The 23,191-nt window shown below is 39.9% G+C and overlaps 3 protein-coding genes across 13 annotated transcripts in view; all 3 read left to right on the top strand.

Annotated features, from left to right (window-relative positions):
- The window catches only part of cspg5a (chondroitin sulfate proteoglycan 5a), a 53,980-nt gene extending 48,436 nt beyond the window's left edge, over window positions 1-5,544 (top strand). For 7 of the 9 annotated variants that reach the window (XM_038710564.1, XM_038710562.1, XM_038710559.1 and 4 more), the window contains one exon: window positions 4,948-5,544. In XM_038710564.1, coding sequence (XP_038566492.1) covers window positions 4,948-4,987 — 40 coding nt within the window. In that variant the 3' untranslated portion in view covers window positions 4,988-5,544. Of the gene's footprint in view, window positions 1-2,671; window positions 2,774-4,947 lie in introns of those variants that run through there. The other 2 variants (XM_038710565.1, XM_038710563.1) reach the window with 2 other exon arrangements.
- Window positions 5,545-17,806: 12,262 nt separating this feature from the next.
- elp6 (elongator acetyltransferase complex subunit 6) lies at window positions 17,807-21,871 on the top strand. Of its 2 annotated transcripts, XM_038710554.1 has the most exons (7): window positions 17,810-18,071; window positions 18,261-18,339; window positions 18,467-18,537; window positions 19,181-19,305; window positions 19,560-19,776; window positions 20,105-20,266; window positions 20,896-21,871. In XM_038710554.1, exons 1-7 carry the CDS (start codon window positions 18,018-18,020, stop codon window positions 21,019-21,021), a joined length of 834 nt encoding a protein of 277 aa, XP_038566482.1. In that variant the 5' UTR covers window positions 17,810-18,017; the 3' UTR covers window positions 21,022-21,871. The 2 variants fall into 2 exon arrangements, with proteins under 2 accessions (XP_038566483.1, XP_038566482.1); XM_038710555.1 differs by lacking the exon at window positions 20,105-20,266 and having other exon boundaries at window positions 17,807-18,071.
- A 99-nt stretch (window positions 21,872-21,970) lies between these two features.
- Window positions 21,971-23,191, top strand: part of LOC119897033 (SREBF chaperone) — a 44,360-nt gene continuing 43,139 nt past the window's right edge. The window contains exon 1 of one of the 2 annotated variants that reach the window (XM_038710553.1): window positions 21,971-22,037. The gene's annotated coding sequence lies outside the window, so the exon portion shown is untranslated. Of the gene's footprint in view, window positions 22,149-23,191 lie in introns of both variants that reach the window. The other variant, XM_038710552.1, reaches the window with a different exon arrangement.

Here is a 23,191-nt window from a genome sequence, read left to right as displayed (position 1 = left end):
TCCTTTAACACACATTAAAGATGCAGAGCCTGGAGGTCAAATCCAAACCCAATCATAAACAGACATAGAATGCATCGGTCCTGCGGCAGGAAACTGTTGAGGACCTTGTCACATGTCCAGACAGACAACATACCACCTCCGTCACACGCACACACATAGAGGCTTTCAATGGAAGAAGAAAACCCCTGCAGAATTTACAGAGAAATTGAACCATACACAAACACAGAAAGACAGTCATGTAAAAAAAACCACATGCGCACACACATTTTACATACAGCCGAGTGCTCAACACACACATGCATCAGTCACAATGACACAAAAAAGCACTTATGTTTCGCTGCAGTAATAGAACGCTTTGTGCTTCATTCACTGTGGTAGATGAAACACTCTTGTCCTCAATCTTCCCCCCACAGCGATTTAGCACAGTCCAGCCACACAGTTTCCTCCCCAGCAAAAGGTGAAATTGAATTGGTTTTTGTCAATCCTAAATAAATTCAACACAGAAAATGAATTGACCAGGCAGAGCTGGCTGCAGTTTCTAAGACGATTTCATTTCCATCGACTGAATCAGCTCTCAGACTGACTGATAAATTGACCAAATGCAGCAGGCATGCAATAGAATTATGTATTCAAAAAAGAGTAAATTGTCCCTTTATATGAGTATATGATCCTTTATGCAGTGAGATGAGAAGATACGGGGAATATCTAGATTTTGTAATATTTTATTGATCTTTATTTTTAAAATGAGATTTTTTTCTCCATCTTTGCTTCTCTTCTTTGAGATCGCCTGTCAGTCACACGGTATTTTGCTGCTCACTGCCCTGTTTGGTTTTCAAGCAACCCGACACAAATACATTCTTCAATGCCACACATATATAATGAGAGAAAAGAGCCAGTCAGTAAACACAAACAAATCACACACACACAAAACAATACAAATACTTTTAATCTGAGGTTCATATGCCCAAGCATGAAACAATTACTAAACCTAGCAAACACACAGGTGTACTGACTCTCAAACAATATTAATTCAAAACATATTTAATCAGCTGCAGGGAAAGAGCTGAAGAAAAATTATGATCCAGACACAAACAAAAAAATCCACCCGCCGGTATGTCAAGCTACACATTTCATTTTTAACATATACTTGTATGTATAGTACCATACATCATACAGTACCATACAGTACCATGATCAAGATGATTGCTAAAATCATACAAGCTCAAATTTAGGACCCCATTTCCCACAAACACCATCACTTCCTGCAAAGAAGATTTCCATATCCACTAAATATTTTTGCTTAACTTGAAGCCCCTATGTGTGGGTTCTGACTCTTTCTTAATGGTAGTTTAACAAGACTAAAGTGTCTACAGCCGTGCTAGTGACTTTGTAGGCTGCACTTGGGCACAGTGGTGCATTTAGCTAAATGCTAATGTTAGCAATGATAAATAATGTTAGTAATGCTAACATGCTGATGTTTAGCAGGAATGTTTGTCGTGTTCTCCATCTTACTGTAGTGTATTTATTACATTTGGTGATTTGCACTTAATACAGCTGAGGCTGATAGAATGTTTTGTAGGTATTTGGTCATAATCCAAAGTATTGGGCATAACAGAGAATAACCAAAATTATTACAATTCAACCTTAAAAGGACATGAATGTCTGAACCAAATTTCATGGTAGCGCTAGAGGATACCTCGGGATAATTAGGATTCATCCTCAGGGGACCATGAATGTTTCATGCAGTCCAGACAATAATTGTTGAGATATTTCAGTTTGGACCAAAGTGGTGGACTGTCCTTAAGGCCAATTTATACTTCAGCATCAAGTATATGAGCCGTCGTGAGCGTTTATACTTGTGCCTTGGTGTCTTCGTCACTCTGCAATTACATCGCCAAAACACTAGTTGGAAGTGGGGTTTCTATGTTTTATGAGTTTCTCCTTCTTCATTAGTGTAGACTACTACAAACAATGGCGATTGAAACTGAGCTGATCATGTTGGAGTTGGAGCTGATCGATGTTGAACAGCAGTTAGTGAAATTAATAAAACGCAGAAACGAGAGAAGGTATGTACAACCCTTGAACCGGCTGAGGCAGAAGAAGGACAAGCAGGAAATGCAATGCTACCAATCACTGTTTTTGCAGTCTGTGTCACCACTGCAAGTAGGTACATTTTTGGGGAGGTGCACATCAGGCTACGGTGTACCTATGGCGTAGATTCCATGCAGAAGGATAAATGTGCCTTTTAGTGCCTCACCACTACTGAACAGAAAACAAACACCTAGACTGCATAAATGTCAATGTGATTGTCTCCTTTTTCTAAAAAAAAATGAGGGGCTTTAAGAAGATTATTAACATGGTGCAAATAATTCTACCAGTATCTTAAAATTAACATGAAAATTATCTCCTCATGCTGAAATAGGTTATGTAGCACCTTACAACAAACTTACAATCCACCCTTACCAGCCCACTAAAAGGACAAAAGGACATTAGGAACTGTCCATGTGCCTCCATCATCATCATCATCAAAACCCTGTTTATCTCTGTTCCCACTCCCCCCAAAATAACACCCACTCTAAAGTCCTCGTGCCTCTGTGCCTCCCACCCACCGCCCGCTCCCCTTCCACCCATGCACAACAATGAAATCCAACAAACAAAAAACATTTTCCAGTTTCATGCTGACGGGAGGAAAGAGGGCCCCTATCCCGTAACCATGGAAGTGACGTATCCACACGTCCTGCCTGAAGTTACTATCTAGGCCAACAGCCACCGGGTAAATGCTCTCACTGCTCTTCCTTTCTAAAAGTGCCATTGAATTCAAACGCAAACATTCAATTAGGGTGTGTTTGTAAATGGCACCTCAGGGTCTGGAATTTGATGTGTGTGTGCGTGAGTGTTTGTGTGTGCGCACATGTGTGAATTTGCCAACCTGTGTGAATGAATGTGTGCATCTCACACTGCGCTGCTTGTGTGTTTGTCCATAAGGGTGTGTATGTGCCCGTGTGTGTGTTTGTGTGTGACGTAGAGGCGCAGACGGACGCCCCAGGATGCCTGGGCACAGCAGGGTCGATGATGCCATGCAATATTAATGGGGATAAGAGGCTAAAATGGACTCCGCAATCAATTTGTTCCCTCTGACCTTAATTAAATATCAGATGAATTGAATTGAAACCTCTTAAAACGCGTTGGGTTTTTCTTCCCCAGTGACTGCTTGGGTATGTATGATGGTGGTACCAACCAGTGAACGGCCAGGGTGGAGATTGTGTTTGGGTATGGGTTTATTTGTCTTTTTATTTTTGGGACAATAAATACATGGAAAGAGGAGGTGAAGCAGGAGGAGATGGGGCGCTCTGCATGAGCGATCATTACTGTACACGGGGGCATATTGTTTAGGTCTTGCATGTGGATGTGCATGCGCTTCCTGGGTTGCCTGGAAAGGGACGGGGGGTGTCGCTCATGCAGTTCACCTCACTGCCTCCTCAACCAAACACAACATTTCAGCCAAGCATGATGATTATTAAACAGTGTATCCTCCAAGCCGCTGAAATGGCTGCTACTGAAGCTGGTTTTGCTTGAAGGAACAATGCAATAGTTGCAATTTAATTTTGTTGAATATTTTATTGTATTTTTTCATACCAGTGTTTTTACAGGTTTTAGCCCTTTTACTACAAATCAAATACACTCTACATCGCCAAACAATGCTGCTGTAAAATATTTTCTTAACCATTCCAGGTATCTATTGGTTTCTGTACAATTTGATCATCTTTAAGCCGACTCTTGAAACTTGCCAGAGTAATTTTGTGAAATGAATATAGTTACAATATACTGTAGGTCTTCTTCACAGCAGACATTTTGACTTGTCATAGTCATGGGGGGAAAAATGCAGGTGTTACTAATAACATTTGCAATGGCTCTGTTTTATCGACTGCCACAGTAAGCCATTCCAGTGTGACAGTGAGCTACATGAACTTTACCAGGACTCTGTAACTGAAGCAGCTATTCATTTTTTTAGTTCATTTTTGGGGGGCTTACTTTGACAAAATCTTAGCTGAAATGGATTACACAACTCAAGCAAGTTTCAAGAGTCTGCTCGTTGATTTACCTGCTGGACAGAAATGAATGGAAACCTTTAGCTACCTGGAATATTAAAAATCATAGATCTAAATATCTGAAACTGTAAAGCAAGCATTAAAAAAAAGTCAGGAAAGTAAAGATTTGTAGTTAAGGAGCAAAATCGTGCATACACGCTGGTGTGGTTCTTTAAAGCATGAAGATGGAACATGAAAATCTGTCGGAGTGCATGAATAAAAGGCACATCCAAATCTCTGGGATTCTTCAGAAGCATATTGAGCCTAAGTTCATCTTTGTTTTCTTCAACCCAATCACCAGACAAGAACATCGATGTTGGATGATTCCGCAAAACACTGGATTACGTTCACTGACAACGATTAAGGTTAGGGAAAGAAAATTGTAATGGAAAATTAAAGATTAAGATGTGGTTAGGGTTAGGCTTGGTTAAGTTTAGAGAAACACTGTGGTAACAGTTAATAAAAGGATAAACGTTAATTGCAGCTGTGCTTTGGTCTTCTGCATAAAAATCAGATGCACTACATGTCCTTATCTTGCAATTCACTACATAAAGGACTGACTTACTTCTTAAATTGGCACTGAATGTTGTCATTGTATTTTTAATTGTGAGGTGCGGAATCATCCAGTATGAATGTATTTCCTTGGGTTAGAGGGCTGGTTTCGTTTGTTACTGCCTTAAAAAAAAGATGAACGTAGTCTTTGAGGAAATCCAGTTATGATGGATTGGTTCGGAATTTGCTACAGAGGCTTTAAAAGAAGTAAAGTTTTTCGGCAATTGGCAGGGTCAATGAAACTGTTGTTGTGGTTCTAACTGTACTTTCTTCCCCCACCCATCCACCTCCACCCCTCCCTGGGTAGGATGATCCTAATTCCCAGAACAAGCTGGAGGACCCGGTGAAGGCCCCGCCCAAGGAGGACGACTCCCTCAACATCCACAACTCTCTGACCCCCAAACACGAGAACCACAAGGTCCTGGGCGAGGAGAACTCCTCGGAGGTAAACTCACTGCAGAACAACATGATGTGAAAACTAAACAAAAACAAAACGACCCCAGCAGCCTGACAACACCACACCGAAAACGACAAGGTGCGCCGGCAACGGGAGCCCCCAGATCCCTCCCTGCTCTCCGTCCGTCCGCTGCCGAGTGCGCCTAACCGGTCAACCAACCAACCAGCCTGCCAACATACCAGCCAACCAACCCAGTCTGCAACCGTCTCCGACACGGCAACACTGCCACCAAGCGGCCCGGGCCGCTGCAAAAAATGCACACCGCCGCCGCCGCCGCCACTACCCCTGCTGAGAGTAACCCCCCACCCCACCAGCCTCACCCTGCCGCCGCCTTGCAACCCCCCTTACATCCACTCACGCCCCTGTTTCGCTGCCCTTGCCCCCCTTGTTGCTGTCACTCTACTCTCCCTTATTTCTCTTACCTGCACACATGCACACACACACACACACACACACACATAAGAAGCATACACATATAGTGAAAAGATGAAAACATATACTTATATGTACACACACACACCTTCCCCTGCCTGCATTGGTGTATTTTGTAAAAAGAAAGAAATCATACAGAAGTTTAAAACGTACGTAAAACGTCATTGTACAAAAAAAAGTTAAGATAAAGCTACTGAGAGGTTTTGATGTTTGTCTGACTAATCCAGTGAGTATGTATAAATATTGGGAAAAAATTGCTTGGATTGATTTAAAAAAAAGCAACACAATGTGTCTTGGTTTTCATTGATGTGATTTCTAATCCTTTGATGTACTTGGGTTTTTTTTTTGTACTTTTATGGGACTTCGAACAGAGAATAAACAAACAAGATTCAGACAGTTGTTGAAATAAACCTTTTTAACATGACCTCTGTGGATCCTGTGTTTTCCTCAGCATTGCCTCCCCCTCCAACTCCAACACCCTCTGCATGGCTTTGAACGCAGCTTCTTAGATCCTTTTCATAAATGTGTCTCCCTGCTTACATACACACAAAGGCTAAGGAATATTTTGGATGTTTTCCAGATTGGGAACTGTTTCACTTATTCCAGGTCATCAAAATACACTTTAATATGAGCTTGAAGGTTAATTATTAACCTTAAAAAGCACAAGATCTACACAACTGCAGGCTTACTGAAGTGCCTGCCTTGAAAATTTTTTTCAAAAATATCACACAGTGAACATGGGGCCAGGTAGAATTTTACCACAGAAAAACTACAGGCCCCCTGGCAAGTTAATTTGTACAATTTGCAGTGAACAAACTACAAGGTTTTGACCGAACTAGAGCCAGAGCCAGAACTTTATGCCAGAAAGTTATATTCATGCAATGTACTGTAGATAGGTAGTCTTTGTGGTTTATATACAAGAGCCAGGCATGAAATAAAATGTCAGAAAGTCAAGGATATCACTTGCCGTCTTACCATTTTACCACCTCAATCGTCTTCACGGCACATAAATCATGACTGCAAACACCAGTTACCAGTCTGCTGCTTCTGCATGTTTCCTGTCTCCAGAGACGCTTCCTTCTTTCCAGCTGAACACACTTGCAAATAACATGTACAGATGCATATAGTATATGAACAGTGAAAAATACAGATCTTCTGTAGACAAAACACAATGTGCCCTCACATGCAAACACATTTGCACTTAAAGTGCATATAAAGTGGTTAACAATACAAACTGAAAACAATACAGAATCTTTTTATTATCACATTCTAACTTTTTTTTAGGGAAATGCAAGTGACTAAACTGATTTGTTGACAAAGTAGTTGATTACACTTTTGCAGTCACAATTTCAAATGGTCATGTAGAGAAAAAGGTTTAATTCCAACACTGAATTTATTTTAGCTTCAATGTTTGGACCTTCGTCAAGCATCAGATTCACTATATGAAACAAGAACATCTTTATGCTAAAGACACAGGCTGCAACAACCAATCAGAAAGGGAGCCAAAATTCAAAACACCTGGCAGTTGAATTCAAATGAGAGGGCAGTGGTGGAAAATAGTACAGTTACTAAAGTACTGTACTTAACTTAAGTTTAATTAAATACTTTAATTGAGTAATTCCCATATAATGCTACCGTATACTTCTACTCCACTACATTCATTTGACAGCTTTAGTTACTTACAGATTCAAGTGATTGATACAAAATATAAGCAACTAATATATTCATATTTGTTTCTATAGATAACCAGCAGAATATAAAATTAGCCCCACCCTTACCAGATGAAAAATTTAAGCGATGCTTACACATGAATGCATCCATATGATCCAATGATCCTTTGAATAGGGAGTACTTCTACTATACCTAATACCACTTTTGGTACTAGTTTTGAAACTATTTAATTTTTATGCTAAAAGGTGTAGGACTAGGACTAATTGGAACATACGGAAGCCCTAAGTGGCCAACGATTCATATTTTTATTTTACTCCATTTTCCCGTGATAGCGAGATAATTATCTTATGATCTCGAGATAACGAACCATGGCTGAATACAGGGGTTGGCAGGTGCGTTTCTTTATGATAATTTTTGTATGAATTTCCTGAGTCAGAATTTAGCTCAGTTAGTAGTGCAGTAAAATAAAGATATGAATCGATGGCCGCGTATGGCTTCCGTAGAAAATACAGAACCTCTTCTGTGAGAGTGTAAGAGTTAGCTTTAATGGCTCAAGTAGGCAGATGTCTGATTTTGTAAGTGTGACGGCTGATGAAGGTCCATGACAGAAATGTTTTATATGCAACAATCTCAGTGCTGACAGAATTAAACCTTATTCTTTCAAAAGGACATATAGAAATTAACTCCTCATACAGCCACACACACACCTCCCACGCGTATTTCAGCTCTGCTCTACAGAACTTTTTGTTCTATTCAGGATGCTGCACTGGCATAATAGAGCCCACACACACATATGCACACTTACATTCATAAATGCACAAAGCATCTGTTAGCTTCCCAGGCTCACTGCCACTCTCTTTCTCATACATGCACACACTTACTTCCATACTTGTGAGGCCCCTCATTGACATAATGCATTTATTAGCTCCTTTCCCTAACCTAAACCAGTGCCTCTTTTGGTCAAGTCTTGCAGAGCAACTTGATTCTTAAAGAATCAGAAATCAAATTTCAAGCCATTTTATTAAGTCTTTTGAGACAACTTCAGGTGAAATCTAAACTCATTGAGATAAATTCAGGTCAAGCCCTCAAGTCTTTGCTTACGAGTCCCAAGTTATACAAGATGTGTCTCAAATCAGTCAGATCTTATCTCATTACGGAGTTGTAGACTGGAGTTGAATACAGTGTGCAACATAGCGCTACAGTTAAGTATCAAAAGATTAAAAATCTTGTCTTCTACTTTACTTAATATATACTTGCATAACATAAAATGCAATTGTTTTACTTTTGAAGCAGAAAAATAAGAAAACTATGATCACCTCAGAGTGACTTTGAACACATTTTCACAGGAAGTTGACCAAAAAGAAGTCACACAAATTCGATATTTCATTTTTGAGATAGAGCTTCTAGTGTTTGAGTTATGAACAGTGTGACAACCGAGCTCCCTTACTTCAGGGCAAGTCCAAGTCAAGTCACAAGTCTTCATAAGGAATTTGCAATTCAGGTTCCAAGTCTTTCATCTATCTGAATGGTGACTATTGAAATTACACAGCATTTGAGCATTTTTCTTAAAAGTTTTTTTGTCTTTATTTTTTAACAACCAAGTCCCATTTAAAGCAGTACTCCTAATAATTAAAAAGCAAGGCTCACTTTTCATCTGTTCTTGTTCCTGGATTTTACTGCTTCAAAACTTGAATGTTTTGAAAGTCAAATCTTTAAGGAGTCAAATCTTAAGTAGGTCAAATCTTAATTGAAATCACAATTTTTTTTAAAACTTAAGTTGGGTCACAGTCTCAAGTCTATAGCTCTAATTCTAACCTTAACCCTTTAGCTTAGTCATAGACGTCACTTAGCCCTTTCGTGCAAGGCCAGCCAGGACAAAATGTTCTCTCTTTAAAAAATGTCCTTGCTCTAAAAGTATATAACTCAGATTGGTTCCCACAAGCATAGAAGTACAACAACACACACACACATGTTCACCCGTGTGATGAACAGCCCTGAATAGGTCTCATCATGAGGCCACAGCATTGACGGCCCTTTGTCGGGTTTCTCCTTTGGATCACTGAGAAAGAAATGGGTTAAACAACGTTATTGTCGGGGATCCTTCCCAGGGCGGAGGGGTGCTGATGGATGGAGGATGGGGGAAGGTCTGGGTACATTTCTCTTTCTTCAAATAAATAAAGAGGGGGTTAAGAGAGCATTTCATCTCCTTGAAGGTTGAAGAAAATTATTTTTGTTTAAAATCCAAAATAGGAAGCAGCAGAAGGCAAGCTACAAAAACAGAAACAACACTGATCATCACCTTGACTGTTCCTGTCAGCCTTTCTCTCTCTCACACACACACAAACATACACTAGTAGAAGTTGGCACTCACAGCAGTACATGACTGCACATGCTCAAACACACCTACACACAAACACTAAAGGAGGGTCCTCTGAATTCAAACGAGTAAGGCCAGAAGTACCAGCGGACACCATGGCAACAAGTGGGCATTGGATTACCAAGAGCGAGAATTGAAGGGGGATGGGGGAGGTGCCGTCATCCCTCTGAGAGTAACACTGTGACAAACTGAAGCTTTATGTGCTTGTTTATTAGAAAAGGGCTTCAATTTACGGCCACTAAAACATTAATAAAAATGTTAAAAATGCTTTAAAATGCAGAGCGGAAAGTGTATCTGCTAAATGGTAATAAACAAGATGATTGTCTTTTTATTACATTTTAATTTTATTTGGTCTCCATCTTTGGTGTTAAGTGTTCGACGCTGTGGTGTTTTCAGGGATCAGCTGTCAATCAAGCATTATGGGAGGGACAGCCTCTTTCCTTGAACGTTCTGCCACATATAGCTCAAAACACACAAATTTTTCACAGATTCTGGTTTCATCCACACGTAGCTATTTCCCACCCTCAAAAGCGATTGTCAAAAACACTCCCCTGAGAGGATACATTTTACAAGCACTGACCTCACATTGTATTGTCAACAGGATAACAGAGCTAACTAATATGGAAAAGGATGTGTTGGTGAAAACACCTCCACTGTGTATATGTCAATATTACAACACGTAATAAATCACAAAGCAGCCTCAGAGGTGACATAACGGAGCTTTATTCTGCTGAAAGAGCTTTTTTACTTAGCCACGTTTCTTTGGTCCATCCACATATCCCCACTTGTTGCCACATGGTGACATTGGGGCACGATTTCACTGTTTGGAAAGTGAAACTGAAGAGCTTTTACTGTCCAATCATTGAAATAACTGTGAAAATCACCAGAGGTTTTGCAGGTGCCGGTCATGTTTTTATACAGTCATGATGCTTATCGCTGCTGATGCTGAAGCACCCACTTTATCTTCTGTTCATTCCAAACAAAATGTTTCTGCAGCCAGAAATGTCAGACATATCACTTACTGAGTACTTTTCCCTGGGAAAAAGCTACCAGACACCAAAGTCTGCAAAAACAAATGTAGAATGATAACGTTCCTTTTTCTTCACAACTATCAAAAAAATAAATACATTATGGCATTGATACAAGCTCATACAAACACTTTAAAACATAGTTAATGCATCACTTAAAGTTCAGATGACACTGATAATTGTTGATAGTAGCACATCTGCGAGTAATGCCACAACTCATAAATCTTTATTTATGACCGCAGTAAAATGACACTTTAACCCCCTGTCAGTGTGTGTGTGTGTGCATTTTCCATGCCCACTGACCTTTTGGACATTTTCGCCACATCACTCTCTTCCCCTCTCTCTCTCTCATTTTCACTCTCACTTATCTGCTGCTGGCGGCGATTTCATGCATCTTCAGACAGAGAGGGCGTTGTTGCCATAGGAACCCATTCTGATGCTACAGTCTGAGCAGACGAGATCCAAACTCAGTGACCTCTGGGTTCCTCTGCCTTCACACACACACACACACACACACACACACACGGATAGACGAGGCAGACTGAGTGACTCTTATGCAACTTTCCTGTCATCAATATACTGTAGCATGTAGCAACGTCCTGATTTCCAAATTTGGTTATCGCATTATCTAATTATATTAACAGTGGATCACATGACTGTTTGTATGTGAAAGGGGGTGGCTTGAAGTGACGAAGCAACTGAGAATAACACAGCAGTTACTATGTTTTAGCTTGTTGTTTTGGTATCACGGCCCGCAACAGAAAAAGCTCTGATTAACATATTGTACATTACCTGCTCAGCACCAAACAGCAGACAGACAGCAACTTGCTGGTGGAGTGAATATTGGACTTACATTTGTCAGATGGCCAGAAAACTCCTATGTGTGTCTCTTCACAGCAAACCTTTGCAGTGACCCTTTGGAGGGGTCTTGAGCTTGACAACCCCTGGTTTAATCTACAAATTAATCAGTAACTGTAAATGTCAGACAAGTGCAGTGTAGTAAAATGTACATCTCACTCTGAGATGTAGTGAAGTAGAATTACAAAGTAGCGTGAAATGGAAATACTCACATAGAGTACAAGTAGTAAAATACAATAACCTAAAATTTAACTATACAGTATAGTAAATGTACTGAGTTACTTTCATTTTCATTTTATATGAAACTTTGCAGCCCTGTTGTTATTATAGCTGGACTTCAAGGAGAAAAGAGCTCTCTTGGGTATAAAATGTGTGTGGAGGGTATAAGAGGGGGTTCAGGAAAAGAAAGGGGAAAACAGTGAACATGGTAAAGGCGTGTCGAGATGTTCTTTTTTTTTCTCTCTGCTAGTCAAACCTGCTGGGACTTGGGATTCATCAGGAGCCTGTGATTGGCTGACGATGTGGTGGAATGATGGTGTTAGGATCCTGAAGGGGCTGACGTGATTGGCTGATGCAGGCGCACACACATGCATGATGGACACACAGAAAGTCATGCATGTATGGATGCAGAAACATACATGTGAAAATGCACAAATTATCACAAAATGTAAACGTTTGGGTTTACATGCATGCACATATGAACACGCATAGTGACACACATGCATGCACACACAGAAAACTGCACAAGTGCACTTAATTTAGAATTACATGCATGCTCGCACACAAGCACACAGTGTGCCTTACAAAGCCGCCTGAAAAGGAGGGATTGAAACCAAAAGGGAAGAGGAGAGAAGCGAAGGGGGGTAAAGTATAAATGAATCGTTCTGGCACAGTCTAGTTTACTAATGAGGCTCTGAGGAATGCTGCTGATCAGAACAGGACCCTTTGGCTTCTTTTCTGATGGAAATGTAGTGATACATTTCCAGTCTAAAGCAAAGTAAAACCCCGATGCTCCCTCTGTCTTAGACTACATGTGAATGAGTGACTGGTTTGGCAGCAGGGCAGTTTGATGGCAGTGACGTTAGAGGGCTGAGAGAGTGATGTGACCCAAATGTGCCTCAGGAAAGACTGATGGCGATGATGATGATGAGGCTGCATGACTAAATACAGTCTTGGCCTCTTCTTTTGTTGTTGTGGTCGTGGTCAGTGATGCAGTTTTCTTTGTTTGAGCTTCATCTTTGGCTGCAGTAACAATTTTTTTCTAGATCCTGGAAATTATTTCCTGTCATTCAAAAAGTGTGACGGAATATTTTCCTTTGTTTTTCATGGTTTTTTGGGTGCTATTTCAACCTTGTTGACTATACACAGTTCTTACGCGAGTTGCAGGGCTCGATGAATGGCAGTGTCAATCAGTGGGTCCACCAATTTGGTCCAGACTTAAATATCAAATGCATGATTTGTGATTTTGGGCAATATAAATAAAAAGTGACTTGATTTGACTTGGATGGGTTGCCATGAAAGTTAGTAAATTTGCGGTCCACAAAGGAGGAATCCTACAGATTCTGGTGATCCCCTGATGTTTCCTCTTGGGTCACCAGCAGGTTTTCAGTGCAATTCCAATTGTGGAAAGTGCACCACACAACACAATACCATTTGAAATGATAAGGGTCTTAAGGCAGGTCCTGCATCATTACTTCATTCTGAGGACCTGTCTTGTAGAGGAGCTTTGAGAATTTTATTTTTTTAGTTGATGCTGTGATTTTGTGAGACATTTTCTCAAAAATGTGGCCCGCACTGGTTAAATACCATGGACGTCAAGGCAAAATATAATTAAGTTTCTAGTCTGCTGAGGTCAATAGGGGCACAACAGCATATTTTTCCTGCAGGGCCCTAAATAAGTACTTTCTGTAGCTATGTTTTTTAATCTGTAGCAAAATGGGTATTGATTTGTCTTTACTGTGGGTTTATGCATCAGTATATCTCTGTCTATTCCTGCATTGTAAGGTGACCATCGATTTGGAGCTCCACCTCGCCAAGAGGACTAAGATCAAGCCTTCCAAAGGTCCTTTTGCCCACTATGACGTATACCTCTACAGGGTGCCCAAAACCAAAACCCGAACACCCAATGGTCCCCGTGCCAAGACTGTTAATGGACCAAGCAGAGCTAAGGGCCGAGTCCTGCGGTGGGAGGACGACATGTACCCTCCCTCTCCCCCATGTTCTATCTGCAGCCCCGTCAGTACTCACTCGCTGCCAGCCTCCGCGAACAACGAGCTTCAGCAGTCCAAACCGTGGACTCTGAACCCCTACACCCCCTGATGAACTGTTACTCATATCTCATTGTCCTGGCTGTCATCTTGAAGAAATGGTTTTGTGAATGTATATGTTGCATTTTGATGGTGTTTACCTGAAGCTATTATTTGAGGAAAACAAAAATTCACAAGAATTTATGTGGGATTTTGCTTCCATAGTTTGACAGACTGTGTGTCAGGTTGCAACCAAAAGTCGGAGCATAATGTACTTGTACATGGTATTTAAAGTGTCTATCTTTAACCAGAACAATACAGTTTATGTGACACGAGAAATGACAGCATTTTGTTATAGAGATCACTGGACTCCTCTGGCAGCTGTATAAGAAATATTTAAAAAAAGCTTTTCCTAAAATTAATGTCAGAAACTCTAAAACAAAAAGGAGCTCCAGATAAATTAGTTATTCGACATAAATACCCAGAAATGATTATGTTGCAGGTTTGATTTTCAATTTCAAACAATTGATGATGGTATTTTTTGCTTCAATTTTATCATTTGTTTATGTTCTCACTCTATTTCCGCACAATGACATAAACGCTAACGTCAAGGTGCAATTTTGGTATTTTTTCAAAACAAGAAAATAACGTTTTTGCCAATTTCTTTCAATCAATATTGTTTTGTATTGTTATTGATTATTAATTGATTTGTGCTTCACAGAAGAAAATAACTGTAAAACCATGAGAAATCAAAACATATGTAGCAGACAAAAAAATTAAATGATGAAAAAGAACTAAAAAATGAATAAAAATATGATAACAAATGACAATCAAAGAGCAACATATTTTGAGCAATAATAATATATATATATATATATATTATCTATATATTTATACTATTTATAACTTTTCAAATGTGTGTGTGTGTGTGTGTGTGTGTATGTGTGCGTGTGTGTGTGTGAAAATTCCCTTTCCCTTGTTAGCAACAATACTATACTGTACTGTACTGTGCCAGTATTGAACCTCAGTGTCTTGCTCAGGAACACTTCAGGGACTGTAGGAGTGTTTAACCAGAAATGCTGCTGATAACCTTCGCAGAGACAGAAACACAAGCATTTACTTATACATTTATGAACCTGTGCCACCATAACATGCAGGCAGTTTGCCAATCAACCAATTTACCTCAACTCATATTTTTCACACTTATTTTTAAAGCTGCACTAATCAACATTTTTATATTAACAATGGATCAAATTATTACATGTAATATGAAAGGTGTCACTCATAGAGATGAACCCATCACCTATCAGGCAACTCTGCAGTCCTCTTCAGCCCTGCAGAGCCTAATAGTAATTTTCAGCTCAGAGTTTTGATTTAACAGCCTGCAATTTGTTTGTTCTGGTTCCATTTCACCATGAACTTTATTTAGTTTTCAAAGAAAGAAGCTCTGATTAACCCACTGTACACAACCTGCTTAGCACTAAATAACAGATAGACTTTTGTGGCTAGCTGGTGAACATAGTAGCGGCTAAAAAGCGTTATATTTCCTTCAGGGGTTGGTAGATACCAAAAAAGCTAAAAGTGAAGATTGTTCTTCCATTCATCAGGTGGACATAAACGCCACTCCAAATGAATACTGATGTTGCCCCATATCTCCTGGATGTGAAAAAGTTTGCTCACATGCCCAAACAACAAGGTGATATGTTAATGTTGTGTTTACCGCTTGTTCTGCTGCCCCCAATAGGCCAAACATGACAATAAATGCATCTTTTCTCAAGTTCTCATTTTGTATTATATTATTTTAATAACAACTCAAAAAACTATCTAGGATCTAAAAAGTTGAGCTGGGGTCTGGTGACTTGACAACAACAGTGGAGATGAAAAGGATTTAGTCAGGTGTAATTACTCAAACATGTGATGTGATCTAGGATTCCAAGGACGGTATTTCTCTCTCTGAGATGTTTAGGAGAGCTGCATTATTAGTAGGGCAATATGAAGTACTTTTGAAGATTAAAATGCAGATTCATTGCATTTACAGGCTTGCTGTGTTATTGAGCTGCTTGAGAGTGACACACTGCCATCTGCTGATTCAAAAAAAAGATCAGCTGCTAATGTTGTAGCTCCCATTTTACTTGAAAGTGCTCTATTCAGCTGTTCTGCATGGACCACCAGTTTAAGATGGATGACTTACAAGAACAAACCTGCAAGATAAGCAGGTTTTCTGTTTTTCTATACAAAGTAGCGTCACACAACTTTTGTTGGCATTGCTTTCAAGAATGGATGATAAAATATTTATGTGAAAACAGGTGTCTACATGTCTGTATTTGAGGTGGTAGGAGATAGCATTTGCTTAAACCTGCACTAACATATTATCACCTTTTAGGTAGATATGGTCAGAGAAAAGATGCATATTTACACGTCCTGCAGTTGGGGAGTTTGATAATTAAACTTTATCATTCATTTGGAGTGTCAGGTGCCAGAGTGTGTCTGGCCACCTGATGAATGTAAGTCCAATATTCAGTCTGAGGGAAATATCTGTTTCTTTAGCTGCTAAATGCTCCACTGTGTTCACTAGCTAGTTGCTAACTGGTTCTGTCTGCTGTTTGGTGATATGCAGTTAGCGTACAGTAGGGTTGGGTCTTACAACATACAAGGTAAAAGGTAGACAACTTTTTCTTTGAAAACAGCTGCCTGCTGCAGCTGAAAACAATGTTATGAGAGCCATGAGAGTGAACCACAACAGTAAAGTTGTAGGCCGGACAGCTAAACAACGAGCTGAAACTAACTATCCCATAAGCCACAGGGAGCTGCAGATTCAGGTGACAATTATAGATTCATCACTACGACACATTTCACACATTGCCACATTGGTTTCACATTGTCATTTGATACATAGTTGTAAAAATTATATATAAATTATATGTGCTTTAATGTCACTGTTTTCCCTTTCAAACTCCCCCTGAGAGTGCTTGATTAAAATAAAATATTTTGTATTACTTGAAAAATAACAGCAAAAATGTAAACGTGCAGCCTGATTTTTCTCGTCACTGCTGTTTGTGCATTAGAACTGAAAACAGAAATGCATTGCAGAAAGCATTAGGTAAGAAACCTCTACTGTGAGGTTGTTAAGTATTTCCTGATAAGTGCTTCTTCATTAATAGCATCTGCTTCTACACTATGACTTGATGCTGCTTCCACTCGGAAAATAAAATCTCATATTTCTAAACAGAAAGAAGAGTTTTGCAGTGAGTGTACTGGTTTCCATACTTGGGTCATTAATCCATAAAAGCAAAATAAAATGATGGTAGGAATGAGGTTCACAAAAAAACACAATAGGCCTAAATCAAAGTTTTCAGCTTCAGCACAAAAGAGACCGCAGAGGATGCCTAATAACAAGATGATTACAGAAATAACTAAATATTTTACATTTTCAGTCAAGGAAAAAACATTTAGACCATCTCAGTTTGTATAAACTGTGTATTATAGAAACATCTTTATGTGTTATGACTTAGTTCTTTCTCATGTTTGGATTCAAAAAATAGAGAGTGGGGCAATGAAGACCACTAGAGTTCAGGTTTGGTTTCTCTGAGGCTTAATTTATCACCATATACATTCTTTAACTTTAAATGTGGCTGACTTTATTCTTGCATGTAGCTGGTACTTCTAGTCACCACAACTACCATTACTGCTACTACTGTTTGTCTACTATTACTACAGTGCTACTGCTACTACTATTACACATTAATACGAGACTACCAGCAAGAGGCGGTGTTTTCAAAGTGGAAGGAAAAACATCGAAGAAGTCGCCATGTGCTAGCAAAGATCGTCTATCAAAATAGCGGTCACCATGAAGCCCACTCTGCCTCAACTGGTTGGTTTTCGAAAAACAAATACGCATGGAAAATATACATGGAAACGTACAATTCAGTCTTTAAATGTGTGTGTGTGTGTGTAGTAGTAGACGTCTACAGAATTTATAAAACTTGTAAGTCTGAATCGAAAGATATTTATGCAACAGTAAACTGTTACTAGCTTCTCCGCGGTCCAAAAGGCTGGAGAGTGAGACCTCTTGCGTTGTTTTTTAAAACTCATCTTTGGTAGCATGCTAACGTTACTTGACATTTAGCACAGCAGCTAATACAGAGGGAAGCTGTCAAATTGTGGAGTAAAGTGAAATCTCTGACGTGTGACACATTTTGAGATCATTTCCCGCTAACAACTCCTATTTTTGAAGCGTTATTTTGGCAACTGTTTAGCTTGTATTAGTTACAGTGAGGTGAGCTAGTAAGATTAACGCTAGCTAACGTTATGTTTCCAGAGCTCAACAGTATCTTGAACACCACTCCTGAAAGTTTCACACAGGTGAGGAACATGTAACATTACACATACCTTTATTGGGATGTAACTTACCACACTGTTCTATTATGGTAGCGTTACTATATGTGAGTTTCTGTTGTATATGCAGCAGTCTTTTGCAGCTGTGTAACTTAACGTTAGCCGTAAAATGATATTCATATTTGTCTAAGTTTGCAACTTCGTCCGAACCTGCAGGGAGAATTTATCTTGGTCTCAGACCGACAGAGTGATGCCTCTTTCCTCATTCATCACTTCCTCTCTTTGTACCTACGAGGTGAGTTATCACCTGTCAGTTTGTTATTAAAATGATAGAAACCGTTAATTCAGGTCTGACATGTTTAATTTAGCAAAGTTTGAACCACAGCTGGTGTCTCTGTTGTTGTTTTTTTGTTTTATTTCAGCACGCTGCAAAGTCTGGTTTCTGGGTCTGGTGCAGTCCCTCAATCATTACAGTGCAGTCAGTCAGAGATTGGTGAGTCTCCATTGCTGTCACCACTGTGCTGTAGTCTCATTTAACAGAGAGAAGAGAAGAGTGTTATTTCAAGACCTCATAACATGTAACGGTAATATTTACCAACCTGTCAGTCTAATTATTTATTTAGTTAGTTATGCACTCATTCGGCTGAATCATATTCTGCATTATCTATGTCTCCTCCTTTTAAAACATACGTTGACCATTAAAGCTGTTCTTTTCATGTCACTAATATGTTTTAACATCATTTGTGGTCACATACATTTTGACAGAGTTTGTAAGCATTTTTCAATATTAAACTCAAGATGAGCACTGGATTAAAAGACAAAAATAATGTGTGTTTTTTATAATTTGACACATATTACTTGGTAGTCAAATGCTGATGTGCTTGCTTGGCTATTATTCTTTGGCTTTTGGTTTTAGGTATGATCACATTTAATCTCTGTGGATCTGTAAAACTAGCCCCTCGTGGCATTGTTGCTTATCACGAGCCTTTCTAGGTAATTTGTAAAATACATATTAATTGTGGCCTGGGTTCACTCAGTTAGTTGAGAACATAGTTAGCGGTTTGTTAGCAATGTTAGCCTTTAGCTTGGTGCACAAGTGATGACGTTGAATCTGTGTGTGAATTGTGTGTCTACAGGGTGTAAGCCTAGCACAAGCAAAAGAAAAAGGTCAGCTGGTTTTTCTAGAAGGACTGAAAGAGTCGCTGTCTGTTTTGATTCCTCAAGAAACCAACACAGGAAGTCAAGCCATGGACTTCCTCAGGTACACACAGTAATGTAATGTTGTTGCAACTTTATTTTTGTTTTTTTATACCTGCACAAACTTATTTATTTTTAGAAATGTGTATCTGTCTGGATTACTAATTCAACAATAATACATTTGCGTCATAGAACATTTCAGGATGCAAAATTATATAGAGCTTTTCACATATTTCCAGACCTATCCCTGTCTGACACCTTGTTGCCTCTTTCTCACCTCTGTCATAATCTCAATCTCCCTCATGTCCCAATCTTTAGGGATCCTGCTGTTGGCCTGAAGAGTCTGTACGAGTTTGTCCGGTCCGGTGTGAGCAGTTCTAGTGGCAGGGAAGAAGAGACAGATGGGGCAGAGGAGTGGGGACCCCCGGTGTTGCTGGTGGATGACATTAGTGTGCTGCTGAGTCTGGGGGTGAGCGTTGGAGCCGTGCTGGACTTCAGCCACTACTGCCGAGCCACCGTCTGCTCCCAGCTGAAGGTTAGATTCTCGCTGTCAGAGCGTGATTGTATTTGCTTGTTTTGGATTGTGGTGAATTAAAGTTAATTAGAGTCTATTATATAGATGTTTGCCATGTAAATGAAGCTTGCCTGACCAAAACCTCCCCACCTTGGTTTTATTTGAGACATTTTACAGGCCACGGGTGAGCTGGTTGTGGTTTAAAATGGCATTTGTGTTTCTGTGTAGTCATAACATGTATTTACTATTTAGCACTGGCTTGCTTTATGTTTAATAAGGGGGTTAGGAGAAAGTGGACAGCTCCAATAATAACTCTGTCCCGTCATCATAACTTTAACTATGACTTCAGGGCAATGTGGTGATGGTGGCACGCGGTAATGGGGAAGAAGAGGAAGATGACGGAGATGATGAAGGCTCAGAAAGACTTTTGAAGGGCCTGACCCATCAGTGTAGCCTCAGTCTTCATGTACAGGGTCTCCCCACTGGCTACTGCAGAGACATACACGGGCAGGTGTGTGGGTTCATTCATACATGCAGTGTTTCCGATTGTGATTGAACAGTTTCTAACACTGCATAGATGTGCCTGTAGTCCAAGTATATTATACTATATTGCGACTGAAGATTATTTTCATTATTGATTAATCTGCCAGTTCATTTATATATCTGTTGATGTACAAAGTGCTGGAAATTTTGAAAATGTTTCATTACACTTTACCAACGTTTCAGTTAACTACCATAGAGGACAAAAGTTAACATTTGAGAAGCTGAAATCAGTGACTTTTATGTCATTTTTGCTTAAAAATCAGAATAAGAATCTCTTTATTTGCCTTATGTACAGAGGAATTTGACTTGGTGGTGCAGTGCGATAAAAAATTAGTAGTAGTAGTAAAGGGGTGCTGCAACATGTGGCAGCCAGCTCCATTCGTGGTGCTAGATAATGCATTAACAAAGTATTAATATTGGAAAGAAATCCATGCACAGACAGTATCAGTAACTTTTAAGTTAAAATGATGATACACTTAAAAGGTTACATACAGTATCTACAGTATCCTATATTGCAAAGGGTTCAGCACAAGACACAGAAAAAGATGTTTAATTCCTGCAATAAAAAAGTTAACCAAAAGTGTGCTTTGTTTTCAGGTGGAAGTGTGTTGGAGGAGGAGACAAGGTGATGGGCAGTACACACAGAAGAAACTCTTTCAGTACAAGGTCCATGATAAAGGAGCCTCCTTCTTTGCTCGTGGGACGTCCAGTGCTGTTCTCTAGTTCCACCTTTCAATGTCCTTGTTTGCCTTTTGTCTCTTTTACATGTGACAACAGACTGTTATATTGCAATATCACCAGACAACACAAATGTTGGTTGTTTAGCTGCCAAAGTGGCTGGTGAACTAGACAAATTTACCAGCCTTAGCCAAGCTTTATGTTTGGATGCTCGCTAGTGTCAACTACCCAGTCTGGACCCCGGACTCTCTGGAGAAAGGACACTGTGATCCTGCCAGCTCATAGCCTGGTTCTAGACCTCTGAATCGCTGCCCACTTCTCAGATTTGTTTCAGCTATTTAAATACGTGAAGGGAAAACAAAATGGCATCTCAATCCTGTAGCGAAGGGCGAGAGCGGTCACCCTACCCGTACTGGAACACGGGTCTACATGGTACCAAACATACAACTTTTGACCACAATGCCAAAGAGCCAGGCTCACTGGTATGGCAGTCCAAGAGCATACCCAACCATAGTGGCCGTCACACTGAAGTGCACCCATGAGCCCGGCTCTTTGGTGTTGCAGTCAAAAGTTGCATGTTTGGTACCATGTAGACCCGTGTTCGAATCGAATAGGATGACTGCTCTTGCCATTCGCTATAAGTCTGACAAACGGGCTGGTCTGCTGAAGGTGTGAGTAGTCTTTTCTTGTTGACTGAACTAACTCTAAGTAACTGATAGTTACGCTGTAGACCAATAAAGAACATACAACATTGGCCACACGGACTGCGGGTATTTGGCCGGAAGAATAATAATAAAGAAATTATCTGTTTATTGCCACCCAGAATCATCTTACCACTGAATGGAGTTGTAACGCCGCTGGATCTTGGTTAAATAAAATAAGTTGTCTGATAAAACAATGCAAAAAGTTGTCATTGTCTGCATCCACACTAGAGGTCGCCCTGTCCCTGCTCCCCACACTGCAGGGTGAGAGGTCGAAGTGGAGAGGGCTCTCTGGGATTTGACAACCAGTAGAAATGAGACGCTGCTCTTGCACGCCAGCATCACGTTCGAGGCATACAGGTTAGCCATTAGCTGCTTTTCAAAACAAAGGAATAATACGGCGGTTGCTTGTCGGTTTGGCCAGGCGAACCTCAGCAACAACTACATCTGGGATCTCTGAAGTTTGTCCAGGCAAGTGTATAAACATTTGTGGCTATGACCTGTTAGCATTAGCGGCATTGCGAAAGTTAGCTCCGTGTGTGGAGGAAAGCATGGAAGCTGTTGAACTGTCTAGTGACATAATGTTAGTTACTGAGTGTTATTATGCTTCATATCAGCGGGGTTGTAGTTGTTGGGCTCACAGTTACACGCATCATTTGTAAAATCAGTATGAGCCCCGGACATCCTAAACGATGTTGCACAATCTAACGTCGTCACTGTGCTAACGTTAAACAAGCTAACTTGAGCGTTCATTTGGAATTAGGTAGCGTTGTTTCTGTAACTATTCTCATAGTTTGACAATGACAGCCATGGTCAGGTGTTTGAAACGCTAGGCTCCTGTGAGGTGTATGATCCCGTTTTTATTTACCACAAACTTTTCTAGGTCATTTGTAAAATATATATTGATTGGGACCTGGGTTCATTGGGGAGCTAACAGCTAGGCGCTTGCTACAGTAACGTTAGCGGTGTATGTTAGCCTTAAGCTTGGTGTCATCACAAGTTGTCTGCAGGTAACGTTACAGAAATCAACAATTAAGGGCAACTTAACGTTATAGTTTTATGGGTATATTTAGTTGTAGCAGTGAACATAAAAATAACAATGCATTGCATAAAATTGGTCATTTAGTTTTACAAAATAATCTAGTTATGGAGTGCTGTTTATGAAAGAAATCACCTCAGTCAAACACGCACTCAGGTAACGCTAGCGAGCTAACAATCAGAGAGTTTTGTGTTAAGTCTTACAGTTAATACATTTTGTTTTCTTAAGTGGCAAACTCAGGTGTTAGTATTTAATTCGACTGATTTGACAAAGTCTTAAAAGAGGTGTTGTGAAAGTTTGAGACACCCTGCAATATGCTGGCAGCTAACGTTAGCTAGCTGTTTTCACTAACGATTGTTAGCTAAGTTAGCGAGTTGACATTTGACAGCAGGTTAAAAGGGGTTCAGTTATGAAAATACGATCGCCCAATCAGGATAAGCAGTTTGGCTTATTTGTGTCATCTTGGGGAAATCGA

Source organism: Micropterus salmoides, unplaced genomic scaffold (genome assembly GCF_014851395.1).
Source record: "Micropterus salmoides isolate LMB-PRFRI ecotype aquatic unplaced genomic scaffold, ASM1485139v1 Ms_hic_scaffold_11, whole genome shotgun sequence".
NCBI lineage: Eukaryota > Metazoa > Chordata > Actinopteri > Centrarchiformes > Centrarchidae > Micropterus > Micropterus salmoides.
Note: the sequence above shows the minus strand (reverse complement) of the source record. Positions and strands in the feature narration are given on the sequence as shown.